General features: G+C 43.4%; 1 protein-coding gene across 1 annotated transcript in view; it reads right to left on the minus strand.

The window, feature by feature from the left end:
* The window catches only part of zgc:85777 (uncharacterized protein LOC405871 homolog), a 93,521-nt gene that overhangs the window by 25,634 nt on the left and 48,297 nt on the right, over positions 1 to 19,590 (minus strand). The window contains exon 2 of the mRNA XM_060942752.1: positions 13,380 to 13,500. Coding sequence (XP_060798735.1) covers positions 13,380 to 13,500 — 121 coding nt within the window. The remainder of the gene's footprint in view (positions 1 to 13,379; positions 13,501 to 19,590) is intronic.

The raw sequence follows: 19,590 nt of genomic DNA on the forward strand, positions 1-19,590 counted from the left end.
TTCAACGGCTTCTGTTCAGTTTATTTTGTCGTTCCAAAAAAAGACGGCGGTTTCCGCCCAATTCTAGACCTTCGGGGCTTAAACAAGTACCTAAAGAAAATGCCATTCAAGATGCTGCACACAGCAGACGTTCTGAAGGTAATCTCCCCAGCGGAATGGTTTACTACCCTGGATTTGAAAGACGCCTACTTTCATATCCCGGTGGCACCAGCACATCGTCGGTTCCTCCGCTTTGCCTTCCAGGGCCGTCTGTTCCAATTCAGGGTACTCCCGTTCGGCCTCGCTCTGTCACCCAGAGTCTTCTCGAGATGCATACAGGCAGTACTGTCCCCCCTCATGGAGTCAGGTATGAGGATTCTACCATACCTGGACGACTGGTTAGTCTGTTCCCCGACGAGGGAACGCAGCCTAGCAGATATAGCAACACTGCAGAGCCATGTCTCAGAACTGGGACTGACAATCAATTTAGAAAAGAGCACACTTATCCCGAGCCAATCGGCTCAATTCATTGGCATGATCCTAGACTCACAGACAATGTCCGCGTCCTTGACCAGCCGGCGTGTAGCGAACATCACTTCACTACTGTCACGAGTACGGGTGGGACGAAGACTACGTTTCAGAATACTACTGCGGCTCCAGGGTATGCTCACAGCAGCAGCCCAGATCCTCCCCTTGGGTCTACTGGAACTCCGACCTCTGCAAATATGGCTGATTGGCCTCGGCCTTGACGTGACCCGTCACAGGAAGACACCCGTTCTTATTACAGAACATTGCATGTCTGCCCTCAGCCCATGGCGGAAGGAGACCTTTTTAACATCAGGTGTTCCTCTTGGTGCAGCACCCACACACAGGGAGATTGTGACTACAGACGCCTCTCTTACAGGGTGGGGCGCAGTATGGCAACACAGAGCAGTCAGTGGGTTGTGGAGCAAAGAAGAGATGGGCGAACACGTCAATCTCCTCGAAATCAGAGCAGTACACCTGGCTCTAAAACACCTTATGCCATACCTACAGGGGCGCCACGTACTTGTCAGATCAGACAATGTGACGACGGTGTACAACATCAACCACCAGGGGGGAACACGATCCCCCACTGCTTTTCGCTTAACTCAATCTCTACTGAAGTGGGCCTTCCCCAGGCTGGCATCCCTCAGGGCAGTCCACTTGCCAGGGAAACTGAATGCGGTGGCAGACTCCCTGTCGAGACAACGCCTCGACCCGGGGGAGTGGCGCCTGAGCCCACAGGTGGTACAGCAGGTTTGGGATCGCTTTGGCACAGCAGCGGTGGACCTGTTTGCCAGCAAAGAGTCCACACACTGCCAAAAGTGGTTCTCTCGCACGCAGGAGGACGAAGCACTGGGCTTGGACGCCATGGCACACGAGTGGCCGGACGAACTGCTGTATGCCTTTCCACCGATTCCCCTCCTTCTGGAGGTGCTACTTCGGATACGCCAGTGCTGTCACCGTGTTCTGCTGGTGGCTCCGCGATGGCCAGCGAGACCGTGGTTTGCTGTGCTTCATTCCCTGCTGACCGGAACTCCGTGGCAACTACCGCTCAGAAGGGACCTACTGTCTCAGATGGAGGGCAAAGTTTGGCACTCCTGCCCGGAACGTCTCCAGCTGTGGGTGTGGCCCTTGGGCCCGACAACCCCCTGTTAGAGTTTGACCCAGCGGTCATCAATACCTTAGAGAACGCGAGGGCCCCCTCAACTAGGTCGTTGTATGACAACTGCTGGAAATTGTTCAAGACGTGGTGTGAGACCGTAAGCGTTTCTCCCACGGGTTGTCCTATACCCGTACTGCTCAAGTTTCTACAGAAACTGCTTGATGAGGGTAAATCCCCATCTACCGTGAAAGTCTATGTAGCAGCTATCTCTGCGAGGCATGATAAAGTGGAGGGTGCGACTATTGGTGCACATAGTCTCATCCGCAACTTTCTTAGGGGCGCTAGACGCCTCCACCCCTACAGAGCCCCTCGCAGCCCTCAGTGGGATTTGCATCGCGTACTAGACTCTCTGTGCCAGGCCCCTTTCGAACCATTGGCTGAAGCGGACATGAGATGGGTTTCCTTGAAGACCGTTTTTCTCTTAGCTATGGTCTCGGCAAAACGTGTGAGTGAGTTACACGCACTCTCAGTCAGCCCAGATTGTATGAGATGGGGACCAAATCTATCTGGCGTTACGCTATGGCCAAACCCAGCCTTTCTGCCGAAGGTTCTATCTCCATCCTTTATTAACCAATCCATTGAGCTTGCTTCTTATGAGGACCGTCTAGACCTATGCCCTGTGCGAGCCTTGAGGCACTATGTGTCTCGGACCGAAGCCACGAGACGGTCAGACCAACTGTTTGTCACTTATGGAGGTGGTGCAATTGGCTCGCCTGTATCTAAACAGCGCCTCTCACATTGGGTTTGCGAGGTGATTTCCCTTGCACACAAGTCAGCTGATTCCCTACCAGTGGGCAGTGTAATGTGCCACAACACCAGGAGCTTGGCTACCTCATGGGCAGCTCTGAGGGGAACCCCGCTATCTGACATCTGTGCAGCAGCAACATGGTCTGGCCCTTCAACATTCACCAGGTTTTATAGGGTAAATGTGGCATCACCTACAAGCCTTGGGCCTGCCATTCTTTCAATTATGGATTGACATACTCGTCCTCATGACAGTGCTGGTATTAGTCATCCACAGGCTGTGCCGCCTCTGGCGGTCAGGAGGCATGAAATAGAACGCTAGTTACGAATGTAACTGTGGTTCTATGAATGCCGGATGACCGCCAGAGTTCCCAGTCACTCGGACATCGCAACCGCGAGAAGTTTTCCGAGGACGAATGACGTGCTGCAATGCCTCTTATGCATGAGGTACGTCATCGCGACTTCTTTGTTGGTATAAGTCTCGACTTGCGCTACGCGAAGGATATCATCCACAGGCTGTGCCGCCTCTGGCGGTCATCCGGCATTCATAGAACCACAGTTACATTCGTAACTAGCGTTTTCGAAACTGAAATCTCTGAACCAAGGCTGACATACACACGTTGTCACCATGACCCAAACTCTTATTTCCCGGAAAAGGCCCGGCACTAGAGCTCAGTGATCTCAATACTCTTTCCTGTAACAACTCGGAAGTGCGTCACATCGACATCACACATGGGACACCTGGCTGAAGAAGGCGAGGAAAGGGGGACGACCTGGAGTATACTTTAAAATAGGAACATACTTTCCCTCGAAAATAAGCATAAGCATAAACGTGTCTGAAAGCGATTTCTTTAGTCTCGTCCATTTATTTTGAGTGGTGAACCGAATTGAATTGCTGGGATGTATGGATGCTGTCAGTCCCCACTCGCTTGCTCACTCGAGTTTGTTGACGGTGTAGTGGCTGGCTGCTTTATGTCCCGGGGCTCCCTCATGCCTGTGTTACCTTCTGGCTCTCTCCTTTTAGTTATGCTGTCATAGTTAGTTGCCGGAGTCCCTGCTTGTACTCGGTGCAATATGTATACTGCTCCTACTTATTCAGGTGACATTGGGCATACCTAACCACCTGTGTTTTCTTTCCCTCCCCCCCAAATCTGTCCCTCTGAGTTACATGGAGTCAACAGGAAATCTTTTGGTGGAGAGGGTGGAGACCTCGACTGGCTATCGTAGCCTGCAGGGAATCGGCCGTCAGACATTCTGTCGCATGTCCCAGACCCGGTGAAATGTAACTGAATTGTCTTGGCCAGCCCTAAGGGTCCCATCTGCATCTCATCATTGCTGAGGAGTGTGCTCCCATCACCCAATCAAGCATCCAGCCAGAGCAGGTCATGATATATTTTACCATATTAACATGCCATTGTTGTGTGTTATGCCTGATGTAAAGACTCTCGTCTCTGCGAGCCTACCACACAGATTTAATACTTGTCATTTTTAGGGCATACCTAACAACCTGTGTTTTCTTTCTCTCTCCCCCCCCCCCCCCCCCCCCAAAATCTGTCCCTCTGAGTTACATGTTGATCCTGGGATTGAGATGCTGGCCTCTTCTGCCCCTCGGACCTGCTTGATCCATCCTGGTGCCCTGTGTCTGGTCGGAGTTTTATCGCACCGCTCCTGTGAAGGACGGCCCCATGAGGACAGTTGAGGGTTATACCTGTTAAAACTGTTAATATTATAGTCAGGCTGTCTGTTGTTGCCCAAATGAGGATGGGTTCCCTTTTGAGTCTGGTTCCTCTCGAGGTTTCTTCCTCATGTCGTCTGAGGGAGTTTTTCCTTGCCACCGTCGCCACAGGCTTGCTCATTGGGGATAGATTAGGGATAAAATTAGCTCATGTTTTAAGTCGTTCAAATTCTGTAAAGCTGCTTTGCGACAATGTTTATTGTTAAAAGCGCTATACAAATAAACTTGATTTGATTTGAATTGTATACACTCACCGGAACATTTTAATAGAAACACCTGGATGCGTATGCGCATGTGCAGTGTGTTATTGTTACACTCATTCTTACAACACGATGACATGGTGGCTACAGGCTCTATACGAGGCAGTAGCCACAAAAAGATACGTTCTTACCATCAAATACTTTTATTCCATATTTTGGTTGACCAAAAGGTTGACGAAATGTATGAGCCAGAGCTCTGGCCTGAGGGAATCTTTGTGCGCCGCTTCTATGAAGCACGAAAGATACTGTAGTTGATTTAAAAACTCTTGGGGTGGCAAGGAGCAATAGCGTGTCTGAGGCCGGGGCATCTGCAGCGGGCAAGGCTGGACTGAAATCATGAAAGTTGTGTCATATAATGCGCGTGGCCTACGCTTAGGACAGCGTGATAGTGACAAAGCGCGACGCATTGTGATTGACCAACTCTTTGACAGCGCGGACATTTTATGCATACAAGAGACTCTACTGCCCAAACAAGACCTCGACAAACTTAATTCTGTGCATAATGACTTCTATGGGGCAGGGGAGTCTACGACTGATTTAAGTTTGGGGAAAATACGGGGCAGAATACCTGGTGGTGTGGCCATATTCTGGCAAAAGAAATATGACACTTATAAGTGTGATGCGTTTAGATGTTGACTGGGCGATCAAGGTTGCCTATGATACAAATGAGTTTATTATTTTAAATGTTTACACTCCCTATGAATGCAACCAGAATGAAAATGAATTTCTCAACAGACTAGCATTCATCAGCTCTTTTATTAAAGAAAGTGACTGTACATGCATATTGGTTATGGGTGATCTGAATGCTGACATCTCGGATGATAAGTCCCTATTTGGACAACATCTACAGCTCTTTTGTCAAAATAGTAAATTAGTACTTTCAAGTAAAGTGCTGCTGCCTGAGAATAGCTATACATATGTTAGTGAAGCATGGCATACAACATCCTGGCTGGACCACTGTATATGCACAGCTGATGCCCATGAGTGTATATCTGAGGCTGAGATTCTGTATGGTACGGCCATATCAGACCATATACCTGTCTCTATGTTATTAAATCTCAGGTGTCTACCGGAACTGTCTAGCCATAATAGGCGCCAACATACATGTAGGAAAATGGATTGGGCTAAGCTCTCTGAACATGACCTTTGGAAATATAATGCATTAACTTTACATCCTGACCCCTACTCGGTGGACTTTTTATTTTTTATTATTATTTATTATTATTATTTTTATTTATTTTTTTCTTTGTCTATAATTGTAAAGCGTCCTTGGGTTTCTTGAAAGGCGCTATATAAATTTAACTTATTATCATTATTATTATTAACTGATAAAAGCCTCAGCAGTGTTTGTATACCCCATGTGGTACTCTTGTGATATTAACTGTAAAAATCAGGAACATCAGAGTAACTTATTTAACCTCCTAAGGCCCAAGCTGTTTTTTTACATGCATTTTTTATTTCTCTTTGCTATTTGGGCTTATTAGAACCTGATTAGAATAAAAACTAAGCATCATCTTTTGATAAGATGTACTTTGAGAAAAAGTATGTCCACATATGTGGATTCTTGTTCCGAATTTCCATAAAGTGCTGTCCACGCATGTGACCGCTAAGCCCTAGGAGGTTAATATGTATGAAAATATAGTAAATTGTTTGATTAATGATGGTAAGCGTTTTATTCAAGAAAAGAAAAGACAAAAGATCAGGCCTGGTTGGAATGAATATGTATTGGATCTCCGTTCTGAGGCTAAAAAAGCTCTACGAAACTGGGTAGCTGCTGGGAAAGTCAGACAAGGCCCAGAGTTTCAGCACAAGAAGGCCACTAATGCCAGGTTTAAATATGCTGTACGTTAGGTGAAAAGAAATGAGCAGATGATGAGGGCAAATTCCATGGCTAGAAAACTTCAGCAGAATGATGTCCAGGAATTCTGGAAAGAAGTTAAAGTTATTAACAACAGCAAGATACCTCTTCCATCTACTGTTAATGGTGTATCTGGGGATGAGAATATTGCTGAGCTGTGGGCGAAGCATTTTGGGGAAATTTTTAACTGTGTTGAGAGTGCTGCTTTTAAAGTAGATGATGTTGCTTATGATGATGGTATGGTTGTTAGACCAGATGAGGTGTGTGATGAGATTGGGAAGCTGGCAGTGAATAAAGCCAGTGGTCCTGACCTAATCACTGCTGAGCATCTGAAGTATGCCAGTTATAGACTCTCAGTGCTACTTGCTTTGTGTTTTTCTGGCCTGTTAGCACATGGCATACTACCTGACTCCTTGTTATCTGTACTATTGGTACCAGTTATTAAAGATAAAACTTGTAAAGCATCTAGTACAGACAACTATAGACCTATTGCATTAGCTAGTATAATATCCAAGGTGTTAGAGCGGATCCTTTTGGAGAGGCTCCAAGTACATGTGGTAACAACTGACAATCAATTTGGTTTTAAACATAAACATGGAACAGATTTGTGTATCTATGCATTAAAAGAGCTTATATCAAAATATAAGAAGAACTACTCTACAATATTTATGTGTTTTTTAGATGCATCTAAGGCAGACCTGGGCATTTTCCGGCCCGCGGGCCGCATCCGGCCCTTTGGTTCATTCTGACCGGCCCGCGTAAGGTTAATTAGAAATTACAAAATAAACGTATTTTCTAATTTTACCTCATGCATGGACTGAATGTGCATTGCTTTTATTTTGAAGTTGTGTTCAACAAAAACGCAGTGCGCGTGACATGAACATGACATGAAATCCCACGAAACCTAATCCCGCGATAACTACTTCCGTAATTTGTCCAGACCAACCACAAACTTGTACGTCATCCTTCAAACGGTCCAGCCAATCACATAGTGTGACGTCACCAGCAGGCGCCGGAGCCCGAGCCGATCTGTAGATCCGATCCCTACACCGAATCGACTGATGATCATCTGTCAGCTGTGCTTCGCATCTCCACCTCAGACATTCAACCTGACTCTGATGCACTCGTTAAAGACCAACAGAGACTAGATTTCTCTCACTGAACAAATAAAAAACACCAAATGAGGTGATTAGACTACAAATGTGGGCATCATTATTATAATATGATGTATCTTGCTTGATATTTGGAGTAGAAAGACAATATTGTGATGTCTTTATTGCGTTTCAGGGTGAATGTGACTGAAAAAAAAAAGGTACAAACGTTCACATTTTGTTAACCATTGTTTTGGGAAATTTGATTGAATAAATGACATTTTTTGTAAGGCAACCTCGTTTTTTCCATACTCTTACCAGTCTTAGCAGCTTGTAAAAACAATGATATTTATTGCTTTATATAAAGAAATACAATTAATATTATGCAGAATTTAGTTCAGCCTTATGGTCCGGCCCTCCACAAAATTTTCTGTTTCTCATGTGGCCCTATGGAAAAAATAATTGCCCACCCCTGGTCTAAGGCGTTTGACCGTGTCAACCATGGAAAGCTGTTTCTAAAACTATTTGAACGAGGGGTTCCTTTATACGTGTCCTGCATTACTGGTATTGTGACCCGGTGAAATGTAACTGAATTGTCTTGGCCAGCCCTAAGGGTCCCATCTGCATCTCATCATTGCTGAGGAGTGTGCTCCCATCACCCAATCGAGCATCCAGCCACAGCAGGTCATGATATATTTTTTACCATATTAACATGCCATTGTTGTGTGTTATGCCTGATGTAAAGACTCTCGTCTCTGCGAGCCTACCACACAGATTTAATACTTGTCATTTTTAGGGCATACCTAACAACCTGTGTTTTCTTTCTCTCTCTCTTCCCCCCCCCAATCTGTCCCTCTGAGTTACATGTTGATCCTGGGATTGAGATGCTGGCCTCTTCTGCCCCTCGGACCTGCTTGATCCATCCTGGTGCCCTGTGTCTGGTCGGAGTTTTATCGCCCCACTCCTGTGAAGGACGGCCCCATGAGGACAGTTGAGGGTTATACCTGTTAAAACTGTTAATATTATAGTCAGGCTGTCTGTTGTTGCCCAAATGAGGATGGGTTCCCTTTTGAGTCTGGTTCCTCTCGAGGTTTCTTCCTCATGTCGTCTGAGGGAGTTTTTCCTTGCCACCGTCGCCACAGGCTTGCTCATTGGGGATAGATTAGGGATAAAATTAGCTCATGTTTTAAGTCGTTCAAATTCTGTAAAGCTGCTTTGCGACAATGTTTATTGTTAAAAGCGCTATACAAATAAACTTGATTTGATTTTGATTTTTATTCCCATCAAACCATGCAGGTCAGATGGGGCGATGCATGTTCTAGCCCTTTTCTTGTTACCAATGGTGTCAGGCAAGGTGGAATTCTTTCTCCTGTTCTTTTTAATCTATATATGGATGACCTGTCCAGGAAACTAAAAGATTGTAAGACTGGATGTATGGTTGGGGATAAGCTTGTTAATCATCTATTGTATGCTGATGACTTGATGGAGTATGACATCAAATATAACTCAAAATAGAGTGTTGTCATGATTGCCAGGACTAAGGAGGATCAAAAACTACACTTCCCTTCTTTTTATTTACATGACACTGAGCTGTCAATTGTAACTAAAGTAAAATACTTGGGTCATATTCTTAGAAATGATTCATGTGATGATGATGACATTCAGCATGCAAACTGTATGCTCAAGCGAATATGCTGGCACGTAAATTTTATATGTGTACCAATGATGTCAAAATCTCTCTCTTTAGAACATACTGTACTCCACTGTATACAGCTCACCTTTGGTGTAGCTATAGCAAAGTAAAGATGAATAAGATCAGGGTGGCATATAATGATGCACTTAGAATCTTGCTTAAGACGCCTAGGTGGGAAAGTGCAAGTGCACTGTTTGTAACTGCAAATGTACCCACGTTCCAGGCTCTAATGAGAAACCTCATGTACAAATTTATGTGTAGGTTAACAGTATCAAGAAATGCCATCATAATGTGTTTGACTAGTATTAAGGAAAGTGACACCCAATACTGTTCTGACATTTGGAAATACATACATGTCAACCTTTGGTCAATCAAACCTGTATAACCAACCTCCAAAATCCGTATTTCCCTTATAAAATCCGTATAAGATGCAAATTAAAATAATTTACCTAAAATTTGAATGATAATTAACAAATGCTATATCCCAGTTACTTTTTATTCAATATTAATAACAATAAACCTTCAGAATGAATACAAAGCTCCAATGTTTGACAAAAACACAGTGTCACTCTAATGTTCTGAATTGTACTCCATGACAGCTTTTTTAGCACTCCGCACCAATACCTCACTAGGCTGCATGTCACAGCAAGTGTCTGTGTTGATCTTGCTGGAGTGCCCATTCAGAATCTTTTCAGTCGCTAGTGAAAGTCGCTCAGGTGGAAATACGCGTTTCAAATAAAATGTTACTTCCCGGTTGGCGGGATTCTCGCAATGCGGTGTGCGCATGATCAAAAGTGGAACGAAGTCTCGCTACCACAAGATAACGCGCGATTTCATAAGACTCTTTAATGGCTGTTTGTGCTTTCTGTGGTGTACAGTACATTTGTAAATGTTATGCGCTCTTTTATCATCGTGGGAATTGATTATAGCTCTAAATAAATATTGAAGTTTTTTTAAAGAATCCATATAACTTTATTTGCACGCCCGTATACTACGTTTATTGAATCAAATCCGTATAAAATACGGACATTCCGTATAGGTTGACATGTATGGAAATATTGGAAGAGCCAATTGCATGTATCTTCAATCTGATTTCTTTTTTAATGTGTGTGTGTGTGTGTGTGTGTGCGCGCATATATGAACATATTATAAATGTGTTTGTTTCTTGTATGTACAATTTTGGACCCTGAGTCTGTAAATAAAGTTTATATATATTTTCTTGCTTTTTTTTTTGTATTTTTCGGGGTTTTGTTTTTGAGTAGAGTTTTTATTTCATCCTTGGTTGGTTCAGCAACATGCTCTGCCATTTTGTTTTTCTGCACTCATGGTATATGAGCTGATAGCCTAGTAGTAGAGTAGCCAATCAGAGCACATGATTTCTCATATCCAGTGAATGTGGATAGAATAAAAATGTTTACTTTGTCTCAAATGAAAACCTAATCCTTTCAGTTTTTGCTCAAAAAATCTATCATGAGTCATTTTAGTATTTCAATTCAAGTAATCACACACACAGTAAATGTCTCACAAGCGTAGGTCGCGTTAACCAGCAATTGTCCGTCATCGACGGATTTTTTTTTAGCTGACGGAAAAATCTGAAGGCCGTCGGTCATTTTGACGGATGTTTACCGTTACCATTACCAATAACAATAATAGCCTAATAATAACAATAATAAAACATAATGAAACACACAATTGAAATGATTGGCAAGTTGTGGCAGAGTTTTCTTACATACAGTATACAAAGGCTACGTTCACACTGCAGGCTGAAGTGACTCAAATCCGATCTTTTCGCCCATATGTGACCTGTATCCGATCTTTTATTGACAATATGAACGACACAGATCCGATTTTTTCAAATCCGACCCAGGCCGTTTGGATATATGGTCCTAATTCCGATTCCTATCCGATCTTTTCATATGCGACTTCAGTCTGAACCGCCAGGTCGCATTCATCCGACTTACACGTCATCAACAAGCCACAAACGTCACTATTCTGCGCTGAAGTAGGCGGCGGGTCTCAGCTGATTTCCATTTGGGGGGATGCAGCTATTCAAGCTAGATTGGATGGGTCATACCGCAACCGAGCGGTTTTACTTCCGTAAACACTGGCCATGCTCACTGCGTGTGACGTCGTCGTATCCTGCAATGCGCATGCGGAACACTTTTAGGTCGCTTTTCGTTCATACTGAGGATCACATACAAGTCGCATATATTTGTTAATGTGAACGACCTCACAAAAAAATCGGATTTCACAAAAAAATCGGAATTGAGCATTAAGCCTTGCAGTGTGAACGTAGCGATAGTCTTCACTGCCGTCACTTTCAATCTGAGCCGACGTTGCGGCAGTCTTGATGTTCAGTGCATAGGCTACTCATGTATACACTGTAGCCACTGCGCAAGGCTGTTCCCCACATCGCGCTCCTGACCACGCTCTGACTTTTCTAACCACTAGCACAGTGAGATGGATTAATGTTTCCCTTCTCTGCAGAAGACACCTCATTTTTGCTATTAAAAAAAGAGATGCATTGGGTTGTTTGTGTCGTTTCCCTGCCTGTACGTCTTAATGCAATAGCGCTCATTTAGGCTAGTTGTTTTCTTGTTTTTAAAATGAAACAAATGTCGATTTATTGTATTCTTCCCCAGCAAGCTTAGGAAGCTTAGGAACATCACTGCTCGAATATCTGCTAAACTATCATTTTAATGAGCGCACAGGTAGACAAACTAACATTTAAACATAACTTCGTTTTATTTAAGACCTTCCGTGTCAGCCCACTACGGGTCACTGCGGGGTGCAGCTGCACCACTGGTGCAGAAAGACCGCATGCTGCAGGATTTCCTCCCTATGAAGAGAGTACTAGCAGGGTCGGGAAATCCAGCTTTCAGAGGCTCTTGCCGGCTTCTGATCACTTCCCTGGGAGAAATGTTTCCTGACTTCAGAACTTTGGCTGAAGTGGCGCTGGTTATTCCAGTCTCCAGTGTCGCAGCAGAGCGCGGGTTCAGCCTTCAGAATAAAATTAAAACGTCAATGAGAAGTCGTCTGTCCGAGGCAAAGACGCAAAATTTAATAACAATTGCCTCGGCAGCAGTCTCCATTGACTACTTTGATTATGCACAAGCGAGCTGCCAATTTAAATCCATGCGGGCCAGAAGGAAGGTTTGAGCTCACGCAAACAGGTCAAATTAGATCGTCACTTAAATCGTTGTAGTGGACTGTTCATATTTTAACTGCAATTGTCTTGCTACGTTGTAAAATAACATTGTTCATATGCCCGTTAAGGCACAACAGCCGCAATGTTTTTAGCGGAGGGAAAATGGGTTCACAAGTGACCGAACGTCAGAATCTCTGTTCATCTTTTTGCATCATAAATACATAAATACATGATTAAATAATACAAGCTTGTTCTGTGAATTAATTTTTAAATGAAAATGAGTCCATGAAAACACAAGTTATTAAATATATAGCATTTATAGCCTATATAAATTGTCATTTAAAACTTAAAATAAAATGACAGATAATAATGGACAATGACGGAATTTTTACGACCCTGTCCGTCAAAATGACGCACAATGAAAAAGTCTAACGCAACCACTGCTCACAAGTAACAGAAGTTGTATATATCTGATGAGGTGAGCCGAGTTCCCAGATGGTAATCTTATGTAATCTCTTGTGTAATCCTCTCTGCTAATGCAAAACATTCCTAGTGTCAGCGTTTCTAAAGACAAGAGCCTCCATCCTCTGACCCACTGGTTTATAAACTAAATTCCTCATTGCTCCAAACACTGTACTCACTCCACTCCCACATCTTTAAAACAAGGGGGGGTGCAACAACAACAAAAAAAAACAAGATAAAACCCATGCTGAAAAAATTATTTTTAAAAAGTTAAGTTGTTCACTTCATTTTTTTTTGTCTCTATGCAAAGTTTCATGGACTGCGATGTTAAATTTCACTTTTAATAAGAAATACCACTAAATACACATTTAATCATTTTCCTTATTAAAATATTACTTTGATAATGACTAGCTATTTAACTGGCACAGCAGGCAAATTAAAGTCTCATCGCTGAGGATACATTTATTAATATTCGAGATCATTAAGCGCAATCTTGGTGCTTACAATATATTTAAATACATTAAAAAAAGCACACTGCTATCTATTCCTTTGTGAACATGTCTATTCAGAATAACTCAACCTTCATTAATATTATCAGGATCAAACTCTGTCTTCTCATACATCACATTTCCACATGCTCAACTCCGTTCTCATACAGAAGTGTGGAAAAAGAGTTCAATTAGTCTCTCGTCTCTGAATTTAAAAACAGATATTCAGCTCACCGACGGGTTTGTTGACTCCCAGAAATCCAGCACTCCCAAGGATCTTGAAGACTTTGTGTGCAGGGAATTGACCCTCATCCTCCCATTTGTCCACAAAAGGGTTGATCTCCTGATCAATGAGCTGCAAGAGTGCAATAAAACATTATTATACATACAGAACACTTTTTCGATGGAATAAAAACATTTATTCTATCCACATTCACTGGATATGAGCAATCGCATGCTTTGATTGGCTACTCTACTACTAGGCTATCAGCTGATATAAAGTACTGTGAGTAGAGAAAAACAAAATGGCGGAGCGTGTTGCTGAAGCAACCGAGGACGAAATAAAAACTCTACTCGAAAATAAACCCCCCCCCCAAAAAAGCAGCAAAATATGGAATGGAAGTATTTGATGGTAAGAACGGATATTTTTTTTATTTTTCAAGAATTATTATTATTGCATTTTTCACAAATTGCTCCTGTAATTTCACTGGTTTGTTTACATCCTAAGCGGAAATGATTTTGTTGTAGAAAATGCCCAAAGTTTTTATTTATCGAATTTGCAAAGAATAAAAATGCTCCATTTCTCAAAATCCAGTGAATGTGGATAGATTAAAACAGTTATTCTACTCAATCTCATTGTACATGGCTTATTGCCAACTCGTTACTACGCGCCTTGTTGGCTATCAGCTCATGTACGACTTGATTTCATGGAATACAGTGGTGCTTGAAAGTTTGTGAACCCTTTAGAATTTTCTATATTTCTGCGTAAATATGACCGAAAACATCATCAGATTTTCACACAAGTCCTAAAAGTAGATAAAGAGAACCCAGTTAAATCAATGAGACAAAAAAATTATACTTGGTCATTTATTTATTGAGGAAAATGATCAAATCAAATCAAGTTTATTTGTACAGCGCTTTTAACAATAAACATTGTCGCAAAGCAGCTTTACAGAATTTGAACGACTTAAAACATGAGCTAATTTTATCCCTAATCTATCCCCAATGAGCAAGCCTGTGGCGACGGTGGCAAGGAAAAACTCCCTCAGACGACATGAGGAAGAAACCTTGAGAGGAACCAGACTCAAAAGGGAACCCATCCTCATTTGGGCAACAACAGACAGCCTGACTATAATATTAACAGTTTTAACAGGTATAACCCTCAACTGTCCTCATGGGGCCGTCCTTCACAGGAGTGGGGCGATAAAACTCCGACCAGACACAGGGCACCAGGATGGATCAAGCAGGTCCGAGGGGCAGAAGAGGCCAGCATCTCAATCCCAGGACCAACATGCAACCCAGAGGGACAGATGGGGGGGGAGAGAAAGAAAACACGTTGTTAGGTATGCCCTAAAAATGACAAGTATTAAATCTGTGTGGTAGGCTCGCAGAGACGAGAGTCTTTACATCAGGCATGACGCACAATGGCATGTTAATATGGTAAAAAATATATCATGACCTGCTCTGGCTGGATGCTTGATTGGGTGATGGGAGCACACTCCTCAGCAATGATGAGATGCAGATGGGACCCTTAGGCCTGGCCAAGACAATTCAGTTACATTTCACCGGGTCTGGGACATGCGACAGAACGTCTGACGGCCGATTCCCTGCAGGCTACGATAGCCAGTCGAGGTCCCCACCGTCTCCACCAAAAGATTTCCTGTTGACTCCATGTAACTCAGAGGGACAGATTTGGGGTGGGGGGGGGGGGGGGGGGAAGAGAAAGAAAACACAGGTGGTTAGGTATGCCCAATGTCACCTGAATAAGTAGGAACAGTATACATATTGCACCGAGTACAAGCAGGGACTCCGGCAACTAACTATGACAGCATAACTAAAAGGAGAGAGCCAGAAGGTAACACAGGCATGAGGGAGCCCCGGGACATAAAGCAGCCAGCCACTGCACCGTCAACAAACTCGAGTGAGCAAGCGAGTGGGGACTGACAGCATCCATACATCCCAGTTTACCAACACACTCTATGTCTGAGGACCCTCCAGATCTACTCCTTTACCTCATAAACACCATTAACAAAAGGCTTGACTAAACAGATATGTTTTCAGCCTAGACTTAAATGCTGAGACTGTGTCTGATTCCCGAACATTACTTGGAAGGCTGTTCCATAACAGTGGGGCTTTGTAAGAAAAGGCTCTGCCCCCTGATGTAGCCTTCACTATACGAGGTACCAGCAGATAGCCTGCACCTTTTGATCTAAGTAGGCGTGGCGGGTCATAGAGGAGCAGAAGTTCACTCAGGTACTGTGGTGCGAGACCATTTAGTGCTTTAAAGGTCAATAGTAGTATTTTATAATCAATACGAAATTTGATTGGGAGCCAATGCAGTGTGGATAAGACAGGCGTGATGTGGTCATATTTTCTAGTTCTAGTAAGGACTCTTGCTGCGGCATTTTGAACTAACTGGAGCTTGTTTATGCACTTATTGGAACATCCAGACAGTAAGGCATTACAATAATCCAACCTGGAGGTAACGAAAGCATGGACTAGTTTTTCTGCATCATGCAATGACATTAAATTTCTTATCTTTGCAATATTTCTGAGATGAAAGAAAGCTATCCGGGTGATGTTATCAATGTGAGTTTCGAATGAAAGACTGGGGTCAATAATCACTCCGAGGTCTTTTACTGCTGCACGTGAAGAAACAGAAAGGCCATCCAGAGTTACTGTGTAATCAGAAAACTTACTTCTAGCTTTATGTGGTCCTAGCACAAGTACTTCAGTCTTGTCAGAGTTAAGCAGAAGGAAATTTATAAGCATCCAGTGTCTAATGTCCTTAACACATTCCTCAATTTTATTAAGCTGGTGTCTCTCATCAGGTTTTGCAGAGACATACAACTGTGTGTCATCAGCATAACAGTGGAAACTAATACAATGTTTACGAATAATATCGCCCAAAGGTAACATATATAGAGAAAAAAGCAGTGGACCCAAGACAGAACCTTGTGGAACACCAAACTTTACCTCGGTACGTCTAGAAATATCACCATTTATATCGACATACTGATAACGATCAGTTAGATAAGACCTGAGCCAGGAGAGGGCCATTCCCTTAACTCCCACAACATTTTCTAGTCTATCCAGAAGAATGGAATGATCAATGGTATCAAATGCTGCACTAAGGTCAAGCAACACAAGTAGCGAGACACAGCCCTGATCAGACGCCAACAGTAGGTCGTTTACTACTTTAACCAGTGCTGTCTCTGTGCTATGATGAGGTCTAAATCCTGACTGATACATTTCATGGATGTTATTCCTATGTAAATATGAGCATAACTGCTGTGCCACAGCTTTTTCAAGGATCTTGGAGATAAAGGGGAGGTTTGATATTGGCCGAAAATGATCCAATATTACATATCTGTGAGTGGCAAAAGTATGTGAACCTTTGCTTTCAGTATCTGGTGTGACCCCCTTGTGCAGCAATAACTGCAACTAAACGTTTCCGGTAACTGTTGATCAGTCCTGCACACCGGCTTGGAGGAATTTTAGCCCATTCCTCCATACAGAACAGCTTCAACTCTGGGATGTTGGTGGGTTTCCTCACATGAACTGCTCACTTCAGGTCCTTCCACAACATTTCCATTGGATTAAGGTCAGGACTTTGACTTGGCCATTCCAAAACATTAACTTTATTCTTCTTTAACCATTCTTTGGTAGAATGACTTGTGTGCTTAGGGTCGTTGTCTTGCTGCATGACCCACCTTCTCTTGAGATTCAGTTCACGGACAGATGTCCTGATATTTTCCTTTGGAATTTGCTGGTATAATTCAGAATTCATTGTTCCATCAATGATGGCAAGCTGTCCTGGCCCAGATGCTGTAAAACAGGCCCAAACCATGATACTACCACCACCATGTTTCACAGATGGGATAAGGTTCTTATGCTGGAATTCAGTGTTTTCCTTTCTCCAAACATAACGCTTCTCATTTAAAACAAAAGGTTCTACAACCCCGATTCCAAAAAAGTTGAGACAAAGTACAAATTGTAAATAAAAACGGAATGCAATAATTTACAAATCTCAAAAACTGATCTTGTATTCACAATAGAACATAGGCAACATATCAAATGTCGAAAGTGAGACATTTTGAAATTTCATGCCAAATATTGGCTCATTTGAAATTTCATGACAGCAACACATCTCAAAAAAGTTGGGACAGGGGCAATAAGAGGCTGGAAAAGTTAAAGGTAGAAAAAAGGAACAGCTGGAGGACCAAATTGCAACTCATTAGGTCAACTGGCAATAGGTCATTAACATGACTGGGTATAAAAAGAGCATCTTGGAGTGGCAGCGGCTCTCAGAAGTAAAGATGGGAAGAGGATCAACAATCCCCCTAATTCTGCGCCGACAAATAGTGGAGCAATATCAGAAAGGAGTTCGACAGTATAAAACTGCAAAGAGTTTGAACATATCATCAACAGTGCATAAGATCATCAAAAGATTCAGAGAATCTGGAAGAATCTCTGTGCGTAAGGGTCAAGGCCGGAAAACCATACTGGGTGCCCGTGATCTTCGGGCCCTTAGACGGCACTGCATCACATACAGGCATGCTTCTGTATTGGAAATCACAAAATGGGCTCAGGAATATTTCCAGAGAACATTATCTGTGAACACAATTCACCGTGCCATCCGCCATTGCCAGCTAAAACTCTATAGTTCAAAGAAGAAGCCGTATCTAAACATGATCCAGAAACGCGGACGTCTTCTCTGGGCCAAGGCTCATTTAAAATGGACTGTGGCAAAGTGGAAAACTGTTCTGTGGTCAGACGAATCAAAATTTGAAGTTCTTTATGGAAATCAGGGACGCCATGTCATTCGGACTAAAGAGGAGAAGGACGACCCAAGTTATCAGCGCTCAGTTCAGAAGCCTGCATCTCTGATGGTATGGGGTTGCATTAGTGCGTGTGGCATGGGCAGCTTACACATCTGGAAAGACACCATCAATGCTGAAAGGTATATCCAGGTTCTAGAGCAACATATGCTCCCATCCAGACGACGTCTCTTTCAGGGAAGACCTTGCATTTTCCAACATGACGATGCCAAACCACATACTGCATCAATTACAGCATCATGGCTGCGTAGAAGAAGGGTCCGGGTACTGAACTGGCCAGCCTGCAGTCCAGATCTTTCACCCATAGAAAACATTTGGCGCATCATAAAACGGAAGATACGACAAAAAAGACCTAAGACAGTTGAGCAACTAGTATCCTACGTTAGACAAGAATGGGTTAACATTCCTATCCCTAAACTTGAGCAACTTGTCTCCTCAGTCCCCAGACGTTTACATACTGTTGTAAAGAGAAAAGGGGATGTCTCACAGTGGTAAACATGGCCTTGTCCCAACTTTTTTGAGATGTGTTGTGGTCATGAAATTTAAAATCGCCTCATTTTTCTCTTTAAATGATACATTTTCTCAGTTTAAACATTTGATATGTCATCTATGTTCTATTCTGAATAAAATATGGAATTTTGAAACTTCCACATCATTGCATGCCGTTTTGATTTACAATTTGTACTTTGTCCCAATTTTTGTAAATCAAAACGGAATGCAATGATGTGGAAGTTTCAAAATTCCATATTTTATTCAGAATAGAACATAGATGATGATTTTTGATTTACAATTTGTACTTTGTCCCAACCCCTCCTAGAACTGCCACCTTATTGTGGTGGAGGGGTTTGTGTGTTTGAATGATCCTAGGAGCTATGTTGTCGGGGGCATTATGCCCCTGTCAGGGTTTCCCAAGGCAGACAGGTCCTAGGTGACAGGCCAGACTAAGAGCAGTTCACCAAAACCCCTATGGAGAAAAATCTGAGGACCGTGACGTCGCCCGGGATGACGCAGCCGGGGCCCCACCCTGGAGCCAGGCCCGGGGTTGGGGCTCGTATGCGAGCGCTTGGTGGCCGGGCCTTTGCCCATGGGGCCCGGCCGGGCTCAGCCCAAAGAGGTGACGTGGGCCCGACCTCCTGTGGGTTCACCACCCACAGAGGTAGCAGTAGGGGACTGGTGCAATGTGGATTGGATGGCAGTCGAAGGCGGGGGCCTCGATGACCTGATCCCCGGACACAGCGGCTGGCTGTTGGGACATGGAATGTCACTTCGCTGGGGGGGAAAGAGCCTGAGCTTGTGCGGGAGGTTGAGAGGTACCGGCTAGAGATAGTCGGGCTCACCTCCACGCACAGCTTGGGCTCTGGAACCCAGCTCCTCGAGAGGGGCTG

This window comes from Neoarius graeffei, chromosome 16, assembly GCF_027579695.1.
Source record: "Neoarius graeffei isolate fNeoGra1 chromosome 16, fNeoGra1.pri, whole genome shotgun sequence".
NCBI classification, from domain to species: Eukaryota; Metazoa; Chordata; class Actinopteri; order Siluriformes; family Ariidae; genus Neoarius; species Neoarius graeffei.